Source organism: Canis lupus, chromosome 11, assembly GCF_003254725.2.
Source record: "Canis lupus dingo isolate Sandy chromosome 11, ASM325472v2, whole genome shotgun sequence".
Classification (NCBI taxonomy): Eukaryota; Metazoa; Chordata; class Mammalia; order Carnivora; family Canidae; genus Canis; species Canis lupus.
Window position 1 is genome coordinate 12,723,197 of NC_064253.1, and position 18,917 is coordinate 12,742,113.

At 37.2% G+C, this 18,917-nt stretch overlaps 1 protein-coding gene across 14 annotated transcripts in view; it reads left to right on the forward strand.

Annotated features, from left to right (window-relative positions):
* The window catches only part of CSNK1G3 (casein kinase 1 gamma 3), a 107,802-nt gene extending 94,445 nt beyond the window's left edge, over positions 1–13,357 (forward strand). For 10 of the 14 annotated variants that reach the window (XM_025433383.3, XM_049116009.1, XM_025433382.3 and 7 more), the window contains 3 exons: positions 1,472–1,578; positions 2,102–2,125; positions 10,865–13,357. In XM_025433383.3, the coding sequence (XP_025289168.1) occupies positions 1,472–1,578; positions 2,102–2,125; positions 10,865–10,919 (186 nt within the window). In that variant the 3' untranslated portion in view covers positions 10,920–13,357. The remainder of the gene's footprint in view (positions 1–1,471; positions 1,579–2,101; positions 2,126–10,864) is intronic. The other 4 variants (XM_025433390.3, XM_025433395.3, XM_025433391.3 and 1 more) reach the window with 1 other exon arrangement.
* The last annotated feature ends 5,560 nt before the right edge of the window (positions 13,358–18,917 follow it).

Here is an 18,917-nt window from a genome sequence, read left to right on the forward strand (position 1 = left end):
AGAGTATAGATTGCAAGGAGTTAAGGAATAAATGAGTGGAAAATTTTATAAAAATGGAAGTGGTAAGTTAAGACTATTGTTTTGAAGAAGTTGAGGGGAAAGCAAGAAATAGGTCCTATAAAGGTGACTATAGGACCAAGAGGATTTGGGAGAATGTGGGAATTTTGCTATGATTTTTATTTTGTTTTAGGATTTCATTCATGCATGCATTTATTTATTTCAACAAATATTTATTGATTGTTCTGTGCTAGGTGTAGTGGGGAGATATAGTAAGCAACGGGACAAAGTTTTTGCTGTCATGGAGCAGGAGGCAGTGGGAATGGGTGTTAAGAAACATAATCCGAAAAATATCTATCTGGATAAACGCTATACAGAGTTAATAGTAGAGTATAACATGAGATAGTGTGTCTGTATGGAAGTCTTAGATTGTATGATAGAAAAGGGCTGCTTTAGGGATGTTCTCTAAGAATCTGAAAGATGAGAATATGACCAATAAGCAGGAAGGCATCAAAAATAGATAATGCCAAAGCCTTAAGGTGGGAATAAGTTTGACATACTGGATGGAGGCTAGTGAATAAGGGGGAAAGTAGTATGAGATCAGAGAGGTAGGCAGGATTCAGATGTTGTGGGGCTTTGTTAATTAAGGTAAAGAATACGAATCTTTATTTTAAGTGAAATAGGAAGTTGGTACTTGAAGAGATTTAAGCAGGTTAATTGTACATGATCTAATTTCTGTCTTCAAATGAGCACTCTGATTGTTGTATAGACAGTACATTAATGGAGGGTGGGGGTAGGTAAAAGCAGGAGACCAGTTAATAGCTTGTTGCTCTTCTTCACACAAGAGATCATGGTGGCTTGAACTAAAGTCCTGATAGTAATAGAGGTGGGGAGAACTAATTAGATTGGGGATGTGTTTTGGGGGAGAATTTAACAGGCCTCCCTGATGCGAGATTTCAGTCAAAAGAGAGGACTCTCAGTGACTCCTGGATCTGGGGGGGTGAACACCTGGGTAGATGAATTGGCAGTATGCAAGAGACACCCAAGTGTCGTTACACACTGAAATGAAAGATCTATTAGAAGGAGCAATACTGAAGTTTACGAAGGAAATAATTTGTGATTAGCAAGATGCCAGTGGACATGGGCACATCTGGGGTTGCTGATTCAGACCCAAAGGTAGGAGTTAGTCTTACAACTCAGAGGGAAAGAGACAAGACAAATTTCAAGATGGAAAGGAAGTATGTCAAAAAGCAAATATTGGATGGCCTTGAATTTTAATAAAATATTAGACTTATTACTATATTCAGTTATGAACAGCTCAACTGCATACTAATTGTTTTATGTTCTTCATATTAACTTTCTAATTGAAATACCTTAGCCTTAGTTTTTATTATCATATAACTTGTTACTGTGTGTGTTTGTGTGTATGTGTATACATATATATATATTTTTTTTTTCTTCTTCTTTTTGACAGGTTGTAAGCTCTACAAATGGAGAGTTAAACACAGATGACCCCACTGCAGGACGTTCCAATGCACCCATTACAGCCCCTACGGAAGTAGAAGTGATGGATGAAACCAAGTATGTATTTGCTTTACTTCTTTTAGTACTTTTCTGTGCTTCAACTGTGCATGTTAGAAATTTATAGTCAGTACAATTTTTCCAGGAAATTTTTTTCAGGGAATAGGTGCATGCAAAACAAGTGATATTTTTATTTATTTTAATCACTGAGTTTAAAATAATGCTATTCCAGTAAATATTTTATAAAATATTTAAAAACTATGGTCAATTTCTTACTTAGAATTAATAGCATATTTTTGGCTTTTTATTTTTAGGAGTATTGATGCATGGAAATTATTTTTATAGGGTAGATGCTCTTATGCTGTAAGCATAAGAATAAATACTAATTTTATAGTATGCTGCATGTGTTCATATTAGTTTTAAAGTAGTTTTCCTGTGAATGTAAATAATAATGCTGCTTGGAAAAAAAATAAGCATGAAAAACAATGTGAAAATTTCAATGTGGGCTATTTCTGATGACCTTTCTCCCTCTCTCTCTTTTTCCTTGTTTTTGTTTTTTTTTTGTGTGTGTGTGTGTGTATAGCTGCCAGAAAGTGTTGAACATGTGGTGAGTTTTCAAGTGTAGGCAGGCAGAAATAGCTCCCTGGACTGTAATTTCAAAGATTAGCATCATTTCGCATTTTAAAAAAAACATATCTTTTAACATAGAAATTACAATTGGTCAAAGTTGTTCAAAAATATTTGGTGTCATTTACATTAGGACTAAAACGCAAGAAATAATTGTTTGAGGAGCTCTTTTGCCTGCTGCAACTTTTTTTTTTTTTTTTTTTTGCTTCAAGTGACATCGATTTGGGGGCACTTTTAATTGAGTAGTCAATAACATCCACTCTGCTTGTGCTTGTGCATTTGTTTTGTAACACAGAGGCTTTATTTGCTATTTTAAATGGAAAGGGAAGTTTTTGAGTTTCAAGTTCTCTTTTTTCCTGTTGGTAATTATTAAGTACACATAGCATATCCTTCACTTCCACCCCAATAGTATCACTAAGAGTGTTTCATTTACTAATTGTATTGCCATTGAATACACATGGGATACACTAATAAATTTATGATTAACTATAGCGAGACAGTGTTATGGAAGTCCTCATCTAAATAGTTCTTGCTAATTGCAGATATTATGAAAAAAAATTCCTATTAAGTCAAGTTATGTTGAATTTAAACTCTTCTCCTATATTTGCCTGTACTTTAATGCCACATTTAATATGTTCCTCTCAGTTTCAGGACAAATCTTGAGTGAGCCTGGGAGTGAATAAAGAAAGTTGCTTAGATTAATAAATTTTGGAACATTCTACCCCTATCCAAAAGGAACTTTACATAAATTCCCAAATAATTCTTATTTGCTGGTTGCAAGATAAGGAGATTTTAGTTGTGGATATTTCTTTTTAAAGATCAGTAATCAAGTTTCTATTTTTATCACTTTTGACTATGGAATTTATTGCCAGTGTGACTTAGTGGATTTGAAGATATAATTAATCAGCTACGTACTTGTGCATTTTTACATCAAGAACGAAAACAGCAGTTGATGTTTGCTGATATACTCCCAAGTGGAGTTACAGAAGTGGTGTGGCAGATTGGAAGACGCATATCCTGTACAGTTGAACATGGGTCGTAGAATCCTGCTCCTGCCACTTAGAATTACCTGCTCATCTCATGCTTGTTTCTTTCTCTATAAAATGAGGCACATATTATCTGCTTCATAGATTGTTGAGGATATTAACTGTGATAATGCACTGCTTTTTTGTCTTGCCCATGGCAGTATTCAGTGGCTATCCCTACCCTCTTTATATTTCCGCTTCCAGCTGCCAGTGACCTCTCCCATTGTTGTTCTCCTCAGCCATGTCTCCTGTTTTTACTTGTATGCCCACACTCTTCACTGAGACTGGCTGTTCACTCTCCACTTATCTGAGACACCTGCTTTTTAGCCAGATGGATTCCCTTTTCCCATTTATTCAGTCATCAGTTGTACATTTGGATCTTACAAATAATCTGAACCTGTCCTTGCCCTTAAGTAGATGACACCCTAGCAAGGCAGATTGTGGTGTTTTAGCACACATTAATAATTTGTATCTGATAACTACCGTGAAAAGGTATACAATAACCTATGAGAGCTTATGGGAACAAGGTTACTTACGGACAGGGTGGTCAGGAAATGCCTTGTGGAGGTAGCTTCATAGAATGGTGTAGTCATTTTTTTAGTTGGGATGAGTGTGGGTGTATATATGTTGTGGGTTTGGGTTTCTATCCGTACGTGTTGGAAGATGAGAAAAAAGCAAGTGTGGTGGGAAAGGCCTCAAAGGAAAGGTTTGTCCATGGCCTGTAGCCTTGAGTCCACGTTCCTTGGCAGGGCCCAAGGCCCTTTATACCTCTCATAGTTTGACTCCTGCCCATCTTGCCCTGCTTCGTTTTCCCTTCTGAACACTGTATTCCCTGGGTTCCTTATGTCTGCTGCTGGTATGTTGTTCTTGTTAGCTCTCTCTTGTGAAACTTCTTGAATTTCTTGAAAGCCAGGCCTCTCTTATCTTCAGATCCACAGTGCCCAAAGCACTATGCCTCAGTGAATTATTTCTAAATAATTAGGACTAAATAATGTGGTGTATCTGTACAGTGGAGTATTAGTTGACAGTGTAAAATAATGAAATAGAAAATATGATGATGCTAAGTGAAGGAAGCCAGGCACAAAAGGCCACATGTTCTATGATTTTGATTATGTGCAATGTCCAGAATAGGCCAATATAGAAAGAAAAATGCAGTGATTGCCTAGGGCAGGGAAGGGAGGGTGGGAGGGGTTGCTAGTAGGTTAGATTATGTCATTTCTTTTGGAGGCAATGGAAATGGTTTCAAGTTTGATAGTGGTGATAGATGCAGAACTCTTTGAATATATTAAAAACTCCTGAATTGTATACTTTAAAAGTGTTAATTTGATAATAATTGGAATTATATTTTAATAGAGCTGTTATTTTTTTAAAAATGGAGAGCAACCCATAATTTCAATAAAGCTTGAGTCCAGATGGATTACAGAAATCCTCCGAACTTCCCTGCCTCCTCACTGGTTAAAAACTTGTAACCTGTCATATTTGATTTCTCTTTAATCAAGTGACTCTCACATTCTTGTGAGTTTGTTTTTGCATTCCTCATACCTTCTTAGTCTGTGGTGAGGGACTGTGAATGTGTTTTTTTCCTAAATTGCATCTTATGCTTCTGTTTTCCCACCATTTTATAGGTTGGTAGGAACCTGCCGAGAATTCCTTTTCAAATTTCCACCTCCCTCTCTTCTTAACTGTGATTGGCGGAGGCCCCTTTCACCCCACCCCATTAATTATAATGTAAGTTGGGCATTTTAGAGGCTCAGGGTTCCTAGAACAGTACATTATAGGGTTCCATATATGATTTCCAAGTGATGATGGAAAATACTCTGTTGCCCTGCATATAATGGCTTATTATTAGTAATGAGATGTTGCCTTCTTCACTGTGGCTGAGAATTTTTTTTTCAAGACAGGTGATAAAGTGATAGCACCCTCATCATTCCTTCCAGGAATTTTGGAAAACCAAAGCTTCCTTTGGTTTAGTTACTGAGTTTTTAAGGAGTATGTAATTATCTTTTTTCACCATTATTTCTCTTATTATTTCTATCCCTTTTCCAACATTTACTGTGTGTTTGCTAACATGGTGATTACAAAGATAAGTCAAGGCCCTTATGTTCCCTTAGAAAAGGTAGGAAATACACCAGTAATTTTCACCTAGTTGTCCTCAGTCCTTACTTCGAATCACAAACATCTGGGGAGTTTCAGAACAATGTGAACGCTTAGGTTACACTGTCAGAGTTTTTGAATTAATTCTTCTGTGATGAGGATCTGGTTGACAGTATTTTTTTGTAAAGACTTTATTTATTAGAGAGACAGAGCACAAGTGTGGAGTAAGGGCAGAGGGAGAGAAGAAGCAGACTCCCAGCTGAGCAGGGAGCCTAATGTGGGACTCGATCCCAGGCCCTGGGATCATGACCTGAGCTGAAGGCAGATGCTTAACTGAGTGAGTCACCCAGATGCCCCTGGTTGACAGTATTTTTAAAAAGCTTGTAAGCTGATTCTAAGGAGCAACCATGACTGAGAATTACTGGTCTAATACTAGGTATTACAGGATTAGCTTCTAGGATACAGTGTTACCAGATTTAAGAGACTGGCATGTGCTCTTCCAGCTGGAAGACCAGAGGCATCTTCATGGGTAAGGGCCCATTTGCTTTTTTTCTGGAAGATGAGTAGGTTTGGCAAAGGGTTGAGTGCAGGAGTCAGAGAGAAGTGGCTGAGCAGCATGTGGAGCAAGGAAAGAATGGGGCAAGTCGGAGGAGTAACCCATTCATGTATAGTAAGCACAAATGCATCCCAGCAGGAGCTGAGATTATCTGAGTGGCTAATCTCAAAGCGCCTTACTAGCCAGGTTGGGGGGGGGGGGGGCGCATGATCCGTTCTCAACACAGAAAGCATGCTGTGGATTTTAAGCCAAGAAATGGTATAATCAGATTGAGCCTTACAAAAATTAGTTTGGCAGCACTTTTGAGGCTTATGTCTATTCCTGGGGTTCCTTAGATTACATTAAATCAATCCATCCTTTTCCCTCTCTCCCTCGAGAGGCAGCTTGATGTAAGATGAGACTAAGGGAAGAGTGGAAATAGATTGGAACCAAACTGTAAGAACTGTGTGGACCTAATGCCTTAGACCAAGGAGAACCATTGGTGAAATGTAAAAGGCAGAAGGCAAGGCCATCTCTGGGTGAGGGCCGGTTTGGATGGCACATTGCAGAGAGGAAGGAGGACACTTAGCCTGGACGTCTGTTAAGAGGCTCTTAGCAGTGGCAGAGACAAGAAGTTCGGAAGTAAGCCAGCATGAGAGGATGGGACAACTTTGAAAGTCATTTGGACTTGAGAGACTAATTGCATGTGGATGGAGAGGAAGAAATTAAAGATAAGGATGGATCTGCAGGTTCCCAGTTAGAGTAGTTAGTTATGTCGATGGCCTTGGGCTTCTATCTAAACTTTTTTTGCTTACCTGATCAGCTCTTCATGTTTTACACCAAGGGATTCAGACATCTTAAGTTACATTTCTTGTATAGATTTGAAGGATGCAAAATCCTTTGTTAGATAATTAAATACAGATATCTAAAAAGCTGTTTTCTGTATACTCTGCAGATAAGGAGAGGCCAGGCTCTGGGGTCCTACATAGGGCCAGGCAGGTACCCAACAGTCTGTCACCTGATGGTGGAGCCAGTGAGTCATTGCAGAAAGGATAGACAGGAGCTTCAGATGCAGAAGAGATTCATGTGGCAGTTTCAGGTAGCTGTGTGAGAAGGAAGTCTGTGCCATGCATCCAGGAAGACAGTCCGATCCTCAAGGCAGGAAAAGGTGACAAATGAAGGAGAAATGGTGCAGTATCACCAGCAAAGCCTCATCCATTCTCCTGTATGTTTTCTATGTAGTTGAGGACTTTGATCCATTATGATTTCCTGTTGACTGCCTAAACAGTATTTATGGTGCCACTCCTCAAGTTCATCAGAAACATGATTTAGCATTTATTTCCAAAGAATTTAAATAAGAATAGAGCTGTGGCTCCAGGGCTTTTAGGCTAGCTGCGGAATTACGTCAGGAGTGTGCATCTGCCTTGTGAGAGCATATCGGCGTACTGGAGCCATGGAGGCATAATCACAAAAGAGCCAAGAGGAGGAGGAGCATTGACAAGAACATGATTTAAATGTCCTGTAAGCTTAATCTGTTTCCCCAGGGCTGTCAGTAGTCTAGATCTGAAGAGGCTTCAAATGAGGTGAGGACTAATGTAGGAGAAAATGTTGCCACTGAGCAGCATGGAGAAAAATGTGCTTAAACATTTTAAAGATGTGGATAATTTTCTAAGACCAGTTAGTGAAATGTAGTGATCAAAGTAACTTGCTCACCTCACCTGCGGGAACTTCGGCAGTGCTAATTTCTGCACTATTGGCTATCATTTGCAATTCCTGTTACGAATAACTTTTTTCCCCTTTGACTTGCCCTTAGTGTTAAAATTGCATTGTTTCTTTTTACACATTTATCTGCATTCATGTAAGTTGATGGCACAGTGGACGCTCAGTATCTCCAGTGCTCACCTCATAGCTTCTGGGATGAGGACCCCTTGGAAATGGAACAGCCGGAGGGGAGGCCTGGCTAGGCGTGTAGGCAGAGCAGTGCTTCTTGGGTTTAGACTCCTAAGAATCCGGTGCAAACAACTTTTCTCCAGGAAAGCTTCCACAGGCGCTAAAATCTGCAGTTTGTGAGATTTCACTAGGGCTTGTGGGCCAGGGGTAAGGACTCTAGTTTTAGAACATGCCATAGAATTTTCACTAGGTTCTTAGTCCGTGACTGGCATTTATAGGGCAAGTCATTCACTTATTCAGTACATATTACATGAGTACCAATTGTGGGATGTATCTGTGGGCGTGCATTCTATGTGGAGGCAGATAATCAGTAAGTAAATAACATAAATTCAGATTAGTGCTGAGGACGGAGAGGAGTAAAATGGCCATGTCAGAGTGGCCGTGTGGGAGCAACAGTTTTAGATAGAAGGCAACTGATATGAGACCTAATTTCTTAATCACAAAGACTGTAAATCATTTGTTTTGGTATGTTTTAAGAAACTAGCCACAAGTTAAAGATCATTCTCTTCTTTTATAACTATCTTCTATTTTGAGAGCATCTCCTCTTTATTTAGATACATTCCTAGTGAATAAAGTAATGCTGCCCCCTGGTGGTAGTCAGTTTAATAGCATGTTGTCTTCCATGGCAAATCCGTTTCAAGGGTGTATGTACTTACTCTATTTGGAGGAATTTATTTCTAACAAATAGATCTTTTTTTAGATTGAGTTTCAGTTTAAAAGGTCTGTATGGTTATGATTTATTTGAAAATTTTATTTAGTCTCAAGTAAATGCTTGGGCTGGTTTTCTGTGTTAAATAATACATAATTAAAGGGAAGAGAACCTTAGAAATAGGAAGGACTTGGCTGTCTTAAGTTGGAAGGCAAATTGATGGTACTAGAAAAATGAGTCAGACAAGGTGAATTGCTAATACAAGTGTGGAAAATCTGGAACTTGTTGATCAAAAACATGAATTACATGAAATTCTCTGTTCCAAAACGCTTTTATGGAAATCTTTTTTAATAAACACTAAAATACTTTTCATCAGAACAATTTTTAAAACTTGTAGTTTGAAAAGACAAATAAATGACAGTATTTGGGAACAGTGAACATTATTAATAGAATGCTATTGAATAATACGTTTCCATTGAAATGTATTTGTGTGATCATATTCTTTAATATTCTAAATATTTTATCTGTTTCTTCTAAATACCAATTAAAATTTTTTTTTACAATATGAACATTTTATGACTTTTCTAAGTCTTTTACTGAAAGTTTTTTTAAATAATGGTTATCATCTCTTAGAATCTGAGTTAAATAATCTTGTTTCATTGTGTTATCTTAGAAAATTTATATAACAGAGTTGAGAAAGTATTTAGGTAGCTGACAGTTACAAATAAAGTTCACTTATCTTATAAATCCAGGAAAAATCTCTTGTACCTAGAGTCTTCTTTTACAGAGGTAGCTCTTTTCGAGGCCTTTGATTGGGTAATTTCTTTCTGGTTTCTCTGGTGGTCACCTCAGTAAGAGTAAAATTCATAAAGATTCATAACTGCACATTATTTCCAGTTGAGTCTGTACCAGCTAACATATACAGGTTTAAATTATTCATACTCCATGGTCTAATCATGTGCTATTTGAATGAAGTTAAAAAAAATCCAATCATGTATTTTGGTTTTATGCCAAATGCCCCATAGTGATTTCATAGGGCATAAATCACAGTAAATGGTCTGAAATTATTTTTGACTAACAATAATGTGGGTGGAGAGATTGTATAATTTAGCTGAACAGTATGGGTTTCTGTTTACATTTCTTTCACAGAAAGATATACAAGATATCTAGCAATTACTTCATCTTCCACAATCTTTTGCTGGATAGCACGCTTCAAGCTAGGTGGTCTTCATTTTGCTTAGCTTGAAATTTATTCATTTACTATCCTTTTATGCAGGTGGGCTGGTAAGAATTAGAGGAACATCTTTATAAGGTCTCATTCTATATGAGCTTTGAATTGGCAGTATTTTGTTGATTGAACCACTGCGTGACTCAATTTAAATTTAATTACAAAACAGGATTTACATATTTACATATGCACACACCCTAGACTTCAGTGGGGTGGGGGGGAGAACCTCTGTGTGTCACCTGTGTTCTTGATATTCTAATAGATGGATTTTCCTTTAAGTGTGGAAGGGGATAAGAGCCAGATCTTTATTTGAGGGAATGTCAGACTTTTAGAATATTTATGTGCATGCGTGTATTTCTTTGTTAGTTTTTACTCAATGATTCTCTTCTAACTATGAGTTTGTATCAGCCTTAGCATTGCTTTTTACGTGTTACCTGTGCTACGTCTCCTCATGACTAGGAAAACTTACTATGGAAAAAACCAGGTCTCTGAGGGATCATCTCTAGATTTTTTTTACTTGGAAATGAAACCTAATATGCTCTTCCCTCATAGACTACAAAACTGAATCACCTTGATTATGCTATTTTAAATGTTAAGCATGGTTTTTACTTAATTAACTTAGGGTAAGTTTGACATGTTAACCCTTAGAGAATTAAAGAGTACTATGCTGGTTAATGTATTTTCTCTCTTCCAGTTTGTAAATGTGGCAGAAAATGTTTGTTGAAGAGTATATCTGGGCTTTTTCTAAAAAGAGATTTTTGGAATCTGATTCTTGGTGAAAATAAAATCCTGAGTATTAGGATCATTATTACTTTTCTAACAGTGGCTTTCACAATCATATACAGATATGAGGAATAAAGGGAGAGAATGCATAAGATGACTTTTATAAAAGCATGCCACTCATTGCCAGAGGTTAATGAGTATTCAAAATAAAATATGGAGGGTCAGTGAGCATTCAGAATTCCATAGCTTCTCGGTCTTGGTGCAAAGCCTTTTCAATTTAGTGGCTCCTTGTAACATTGCATAGTCTGGCTCTATTCCTAAAAGGCACGTTGATGAAACAGTAATAACTCTGCCATAGGTTCACTAATATATATGCTTCATGGGCATGTTCACTGTGTATCTTGCATTAGCTTATTGCTTTTTATGACCATTTACATTAATATGCTAAACTCAGCCTTTACTTTGTGACCCTTTAGTACCTTTATAATACAAGAAGTGTTTCCCTCCATCTGCAGGTGCTGCTGTTTTTTCAAACGAAGGAAAAGGAAAACCATACAGCGTCACAAATGACTCTGGACACAGACAGATCATGGGGAGTTACTTACGTGTTCATCTGCTGTCTTGTGATTAAAATCATCTCTGTAGTGACCACATATATTTTCAAGGACTCACTCTTAGAAACAAAATGTCATACTTTCATACTTCATTTTGTGGTTGTCTTACATTCATATTTTTTTCTAATTTAACTTTTATGGAAGCTTTAAAGTTTTGTCAAAACATGAGTGCTTTGCCCATCAATGAATGGAATGGACCAAGGAGGTGGTACTGATGGATGCAGTCCTAAGGACATTTTTCAGAAGCTCTCCTCCTGTTGTAGAAAGCAGTACAGTATCTTCAGTGTCAAACAGTTAGATATGCCTAATCTGTTTTTTTTTTTTTTATAACTCTATAAGAGCAGAATCAAGCAGGATTTTTCTCCCCAGTGGATAATGCAACAGAGAAGACGCAGTTGCCCAAACATGTAAAAGAAGTTATTTTATGAGAAGTTGATTTTTTGTGTGACATCTGCATTGACTTCAGCATTACTGATGGTACTGCTATTCATGAGTCATATTAACATTCTCTCTGTGAAATCGTGGTACAGTCACTGCCCAGAGGTACTGAGGAAAAAGCTCTATGGGTTTGGCAGATGGCGGTGGTAAAATGAATCACAAGTTAGTGTGGTAAATAGGAGCTCTGCTTTTGTTGCACCACCACGTGAAGTACAGTGTTGCTGAAGTGGCAAAAGCGCTTTTAAAAAAAAAAAAAACAAAAAAACAAAAAAATACCCACAAAATATTTGTATAATGTAACTTTATGCTTCCAGATAATAATGTATGTTAGACAGCAAGAAATGAATACTTTGAGAAATAAAATATGTTGGAGTTTTTTTTTTTTTTTAATACACTAAGGAGAAGAAATAAATGTGAATCTCATTGCAATGTATAAGGTTGAAGTCTGAGGAGATCCCACTGAAACCTACTGCTGAATGATTACATTCTCCCTTAAGCGGAAAATTTTGGATGTGCCATGCAGTGGTGTCTGTTTATTAATTATTTGCTTTTTGATAAAATAAAGGACCCCCACCCCCACCCCCCAGTAATAAAAACTGGGTTACTGTAATGCCCACTTCCCACCCCCTCCACCCCCCTGCCCCCGTGCACATTAGTCTCTTGTATTCAACTTTGATGGTTCTCTGGAATTTCCTACTTTTTAGTATAATTTTGATGATCGAAAACTATTTTGGAAAGGATGGGTCAGGTGCTTTGCCTCCATAGTCTTTTGAAGTGCCTGCATATGAACAAAGTAACAGTTCTGTAAAAAAGGAAACCCATTCCATTTTTTCAGTATGCTTTGTTTTAAGCCATAAAGACACAGGTGTACTTTGGTCACATTCTACTACTAGTCAGAATTTTCAAGAGGAGTTACAACAAAAAGACTGGCTAGGAAGAGAATGATGTTTTTCAAATCTCATATTCACCTTTCATTTATAAGGTTACTTACTCTTTCCACACAGCCCTTTCTTTGTCTTTCAGTACATGCCTTCAGGCATGCTTATTTATTTTTATTGTCTCAAGGTAACATTTAAAATGTGTACTTAAAGTAAATAAATTACATTTTTGACTTCATTTTTGCATTTACAGGGATTTAATTGTACTTTGTAATTTATTTTTCTTATTAGCCAAAAGTTCAGTGTGTTGTTTTTGATAAATTAGGCGCCCATATGAATACTGCAGATCAGGACATTGTTTATCATTGTCGCTCTGAATCGTCTGAATGATCTTTTCAAGTTCTAGATTTTAAAGGCCCACACTCAGCCTAGAAGACATTTGTTGTATAATTTGGTCAACAGTTTCCCATTCTGTTTGTATACTGTCATGATCTTAAACGACAGGAGTTACATACTGAGTTTTTATTTTTGTTTGCCTTGAGCAAGGTAGATGGATGTTTTGGCCATTATAATGTGAAACCACTTCTTTCTTTACAGTATTTGACCAAATTTGTGTGTCTATGATATTTGTAAATACATGCGATATCTGTATTTCTTATCATAAGCCTATTTAGTTTTATTCTCAGTAGGGTTTTTGGACTGTACAGTGTTTATATGATCTGAACTCCTTATACATAAGAAGGTGTGTATATTAATCCAATTATGGACTTAAAATATTTTAAAAGTATAAATACCCTTATTTGCTGCAAAGACCAGTGTGTAGACATTTGCTTTTTAGCAATATTTTTAAGTGCTCCATTTTAATGCCAAGGAATAAGTCTTTTGGCAACACAAACTGGTCAATAATAGGTAATGCAGGTATGTTCAGGTTAAGTCAACAATGTTTTGCATTTTTATGCTTCTTTTCTGTCAACACTAATGAAGTCAACATTGCCTGAATGTCTGAATAATGAAACACATCCCTGTTTAAAAGTATGTAACTGAAAAAGAAATAAAAAATAAAGGTAGTTTTTTTAAACTTGCTTTCCCCCCTTCCTCTAATCATGGGTAAAGTGATGCTACTTGTAATAATGTAAGGCAGGAATGTAATAATGTAAGGCAGGAATTTTAAAAATCTGGTTCACTTAGGTTTGTTTATGTGAGAATCAGAGACCAAGGAGTATGCTTTTATGTTTTGTGTTTCTGTTTGGATTTTGCTTTGTTGGAGCCCCATGGTAAGGAGTACACACCAGGAAGTATCTGAGCTTTCTTTAATCCAAGTTCAAGAAAAAGCCTTTTACACTTCCCTGAAGCATTTAATAGAGCAATTAATTAAAACTCATGCCACTGTTAAAGCAAGGAAAAGAAACAGAATCATTTTATTCCTTTTAAAAAATGAAGTCATGCTGGGGTGTTCACAGAAATGAAATGTTATTAATCCAATTTTAAGTGAATGACTTTATTATTGCAGATGGAGGGCATATATCTGTGACTGTATCTCACAACTTATCTTTGTGCTAGGTGCTTTCAAAGGAGTTTTCCAAAATGGTATTAATGGTGCTGTGCTACTGAAAGATAACTCCAGGTAAGATGAGGCAAAGCAGCACACACTGAGCACCAGCAGTCAGTCAGTAGAAAGATCTGGAGATGAAACATCATGGTCCAAAGGCCCTATCTAGAAAAGTCTGATTTAACATGGAGATTCAGCCCAAATGACAACATAGCTGCATCAGCCAGCACCCTCTGAATTGCAAGTGGCTTAAACAGGGGTGCACGTTATCGCATCTAACTGGAAAGTCCAGTGGTAGGACTGGCTTCAGATGTAGTTGACCCTAGTGTAGATGACTCTACACTGTCTCTCTTTGTATGTCTGTTTTGCTTTCTACAGTGCTGTTTTCATTGCCAGGGACACCTCCTGTGTGATAGTGAAGTGGCCACCCAGGAGCTTCAGACTTCTACCATCTTCATAATCTCAGCCGAAACAAAGAGCAATTTCTCTCAGCAATCTTAACAAAATCCTAAGATTGACATTTATTGCTTCATGGGTTCACAAGCCCATCCCTGAGCCGATTACTGTGGCCAAGGAAATGCTCTTTTCCCACCTTCAGAGGACACATTGGACTGAGAAAGGAGGTACAAAGGGCATTAACCAAGAGGAAGTACAGGCTTTATTATCAGAAAACAGAGTGAACGGATCCTGCAGAGGCAAAATCCATAAGCAGCCACCATCTTGATGAGAAAAACAAAAGAGCCAAAAGGCAAACCTAATTATTTTAAGTTCAAAAATATTATTATTGGACTTTTATAAATCTGAATATGTTACTAGAAATCCTATATAGTAAGTGTGAGTACATTTGACTCAGGTAAAAATGGAAGTCCTAAATACCTTATTTGGTGTGCTTTTGTTTTTGTCTAGCATTTAAAGTGTTTGTGATAGAGCTGGATCAGTAGAGCAAAAAGCTGATTTTTCTGCAAGAGTACAAGTAAGTGGAATTACAAAGTTTTGCTGACATTCAGGATGACTAGTTTCCTCTCTGCTTAAGTCTTATAGAGACCCACATGTTATTTTCTTAGGATATTTACCTAAAAAGAATACAGGGATCATAACCAAGGAAAGGACTATGTATTACCAGGTAGTATTGCTGGGATATAAAAATGCGTTCGCTAGAAAGAGCATTTGTTCACAGGAATGTTCACAGTATTGGAATTGTATTTAAATGTAAAGACACTCCTGCGCTAGTCTAGCCTGAGGGTTGGCAAACTTTGTGGGCCAAGAGACAAAATTGAGGCTCTAAAATACTTGGGTAACTAGAAAGAAAACAAATCACTAATTTTTTATTAATGAAATCCAAAATATACATTAACACTTAGTACAATTTTTTTTTGAGATACAAGTCTACTAATGATAAGAAATGAATTATTTTGAGGGGATAATATTTCACTTAATCAGGGTTTGAAATAATGGCAAGTGTTCATCTATTATACTGATTTGTAATGTGACTCTACATATTTCATCTGTGGAAATGCCCTCCCGCAGATAGGTATTACCGAATACTGTTATCAGTCCTCAACTTGCATAATTTTAATTGAACATATTTATCATTTGGAAGGTACTTAAAGAATTCTATTGGATTCACTCTTGATATTTGCCTTTTGGTATATCATTCCTTTGCAGGTATAATCACTTCCAATTGAAGACTAATTAAATGCTCCTCACTTGTACAGTTAAATGGATTTTGAATATGGAAATATCCTTTGAACTTGCATTGAGCCAAAAGTCCAGCTGGAAGTGCAGTTGACTCTGGAAAACAGATCCACTGCAAATTTGTATGGGAGTGGAACTCTTGTTCCATTTGAACTTGACTGTGTCAGAAGTTGTATAAAGCAGCTTGACATTACTTGTATTTAAATATTAGTTGTTACCATATTGACTTTGCAGCAGCGTAAGTTTCACATATAAGTGCTGTTCTGGCTTATAATTTTAAGTTGAACTTATTAAGAAACACGATCAAATCTGCAGCACAAGCAAAATTCAGTGTTCATCTATAATAGGCAGAGGTGGTTCTCATTCAGCAAATTTGCAGCCTCAGTCCTGAGCTGAAAAAATTGCAGTCAAACTTTACCACTGCCATCAGACTTGTATGGTTGGGCAAGCCAGGATCCTCATTTTCTATTTCTGATATGGAAGTGATGATGGCTAAGACCACAAGGTGAATGGAATGCACCATTGACTACTCAATAACCTGACCGATTCAGTATATTCCAAAAAATACCTGCTGAGGAGTCACATAAAGTATAAACATTGACTTTAGACATACTACATTTTGACAAGCTTTGTAAATTTGTCCAGTGTAGCTTTTTCTGCTCCACACATTCTTACCACCATCTATTCTAACACATCTTAGCAGATTCCACTTCATTTCGCACTGAATTGGTGTTTTCTCATGTTCCTTAAAAATATACTTTAATATAGTTGCTCTACAGATGCTTTTCCTGAAGGTTAATTCCTGAGTCACTTCAAGCTCTGCATTGACTTCTCTAGTAAACAAAAAACTAGGCAGTATTGCTAATGTCTATTTGCTCATCAAAAGCTAAGGAGAGTTCCTTGAAATCATTTGCCTTGCTTTTTAGTTGACTGTTGGTGTCCTTGAGTCTTCAAGCACCTGTCCTTGCTAAAAAGTTAGTCTTCAACAAATTTGTTTCCTCTAGACATAATTTCTGGCTGCTGCGATCAAATACAATTAACCTTAACTCACCGTCAGTAAATAGCTCTGCTTGGCTAACAGTGAGACCCTTGGGAAGTAACTGATTGGTTGCCCCTTGTTCTCATTTTGTGTGTGTGTGAAAGAATTCTACTGTGATGAGATACTCTGTTGTAAGTTTTCTAACTGTTCTGACTGTTGCTTTCCTGTGAGCTGGGGATATTGGATGAGAGCTCAGTCTGGTAATGTCTTAATAAATTGTATTCTTTCCACACAGCTACAGTGTCATTGCATAACAAACACATGCTTTGCCATATAATTGTATAACAAATAATCCACATTCCACTCCACTGTGCCTTAAAAGTGCTACACTTAAAGTTCACTATTATTTTACATAATTGATATGCATTAGTAATAAAATAGTAAAATGTCTGTGTGACAGAATGTGTGGCACTTGAAATGCTGTTGACTTATAAGTGCATCATTGAGATTTGGAGTGTGTTGAATGGCAGTGCGTAGCAATGAGAATGCCACAGATGGTCTCTGTCACAATTATTCACCTCTGCCTTTGTAGCATGGGAGCAGCCAATAGACACTGTGTAAATGAATGAGCGTGGCTGTGTTACAATAAAACTTTATTGATGGACACTGAATATGAATTTCATATAATTCTTACGTGTCATGAAATACTCTTTTGACATTTTTCAGCCGTTTATTAAGGTAAATACCATCATTAGCTCTTGGATCAAATAAAAGCAGGAGGTGGGCTGGGTTTGATTTGCAGACCATAGTTGGCCCACCTCAGTTTCTAGTCTACATTGGACAGATTTCGATATTTGACGTACATTATTTTGGTGCCTGATTGAATGCCACTACCTACCAAAAGATAACCTATCCTACCTTTATAAAAGAAAGGGCCTTTTTGAAATAGCATCAAGAACTATGATAATGGTAAAGAAAATACAGCACAGTGTGTGTGGAAATTGGAAATAAGGTCAATGAGATATCTGGCTCCCATATGAAGTTAGATGTTGAATCTGAAAAGAACATTTATTTTGAGATCAGACAAATTTGATTTGATTTTCACTTATTCACTTGTAAGAACAGTGGCAAGTATTTGACTTCTTAGCATCAGTGTCCTCCCCTCACATTGCAGATAATTCTTTATTTGCAGCATGGCTCTGAGGATTAGTGAAAATACTTATATGGCTCTTAATTCAAGGTACCTTTTACCGTTAACTTATAATACATTAGAGTTTAAAAATGAGCACACCTTGGCTTCTCATGCAGAGAGTCAGCTTCTGCTCTTTGAGACAAGAGTAAGGCCTAGTATTTATTGAACTTTTTCTTGGATGGAAGCCATCATTCCTATCTGTTTAGAAATATTTGTATGCTAATCCTGTCACATTGCACATTTAGCTATCTTGCCTCACTTAATGGCATTGATAAATTCAGAGCCATCAATTCTATACCTTTATTGATAAAAATGTCAAACTGCAGATAGCCAGGGCCAGACTCTAGGTCAAATCATTGTAATCCTAGTCTAAGGTCACTATCAATTCATTGAACCAATAACACAATCTCTAAGTGTTCTAAATGTATGATAATCCTGCACCGCATAACTACCATTAGCTGCTTTAAAAAAGATATTGTATTTAAATTCGATTTGCTACCATCTAGGAGAACACCCAGTGCTCATCCCATTAAGTGCCCTCCTCAGTGACCATCACCTAGCTAACCCATCTCCCCACCCACCTCCCCTTCTGCAATCTTTGTTTCCCAGAGTTAGGAGTTTCTCATATTTTGTCACCCTTCTAATATTCCCCACTCAGTTCCCCTCCTTTCCCTTATAATCCCTTTCACTATTTCTTATATTCCATGGTTGAGTGAAACCATATGATGATCGTCCTTCTCCAGTTGACTTGTTTCACTCAGCATAATACTCTCCAGTTCCATCCATGTCAAAGCAGATGGGGGTTATTCATCTTCTGATGGCTGAGTAATATTCCATTGTATATATAGACCACATCTTCTTTATCCATTCATCTGTCAATAGACATCGTGGCTCCTTCCACAGTTTGGCTACTGTGAACATTGCTGCTCTGAACATTGGGGTGCAGGTGTCCCAGCGTTTCACTACATCAGTATCTTTGGCATAAATACCCAGTAGTGCAATTGCTGGGTCATAGGGTAGCTCTATTTAAACTCTGAGGAACCTCCACGCAGTTTTCCAGAGTGGCTGTACCAGTTCACATTCCCACCAACGGTGCAAGAGGGTTCCCCTTTCTCCACATCCTCTCCAACATTTGTTTCCTGTCTTGTTAATCTTCCCCATTCTCACTGGTGTGAGGTGGTGTCTCATTGTGGTTTTGATTTGTATTTCCCTGATGGCAGGTG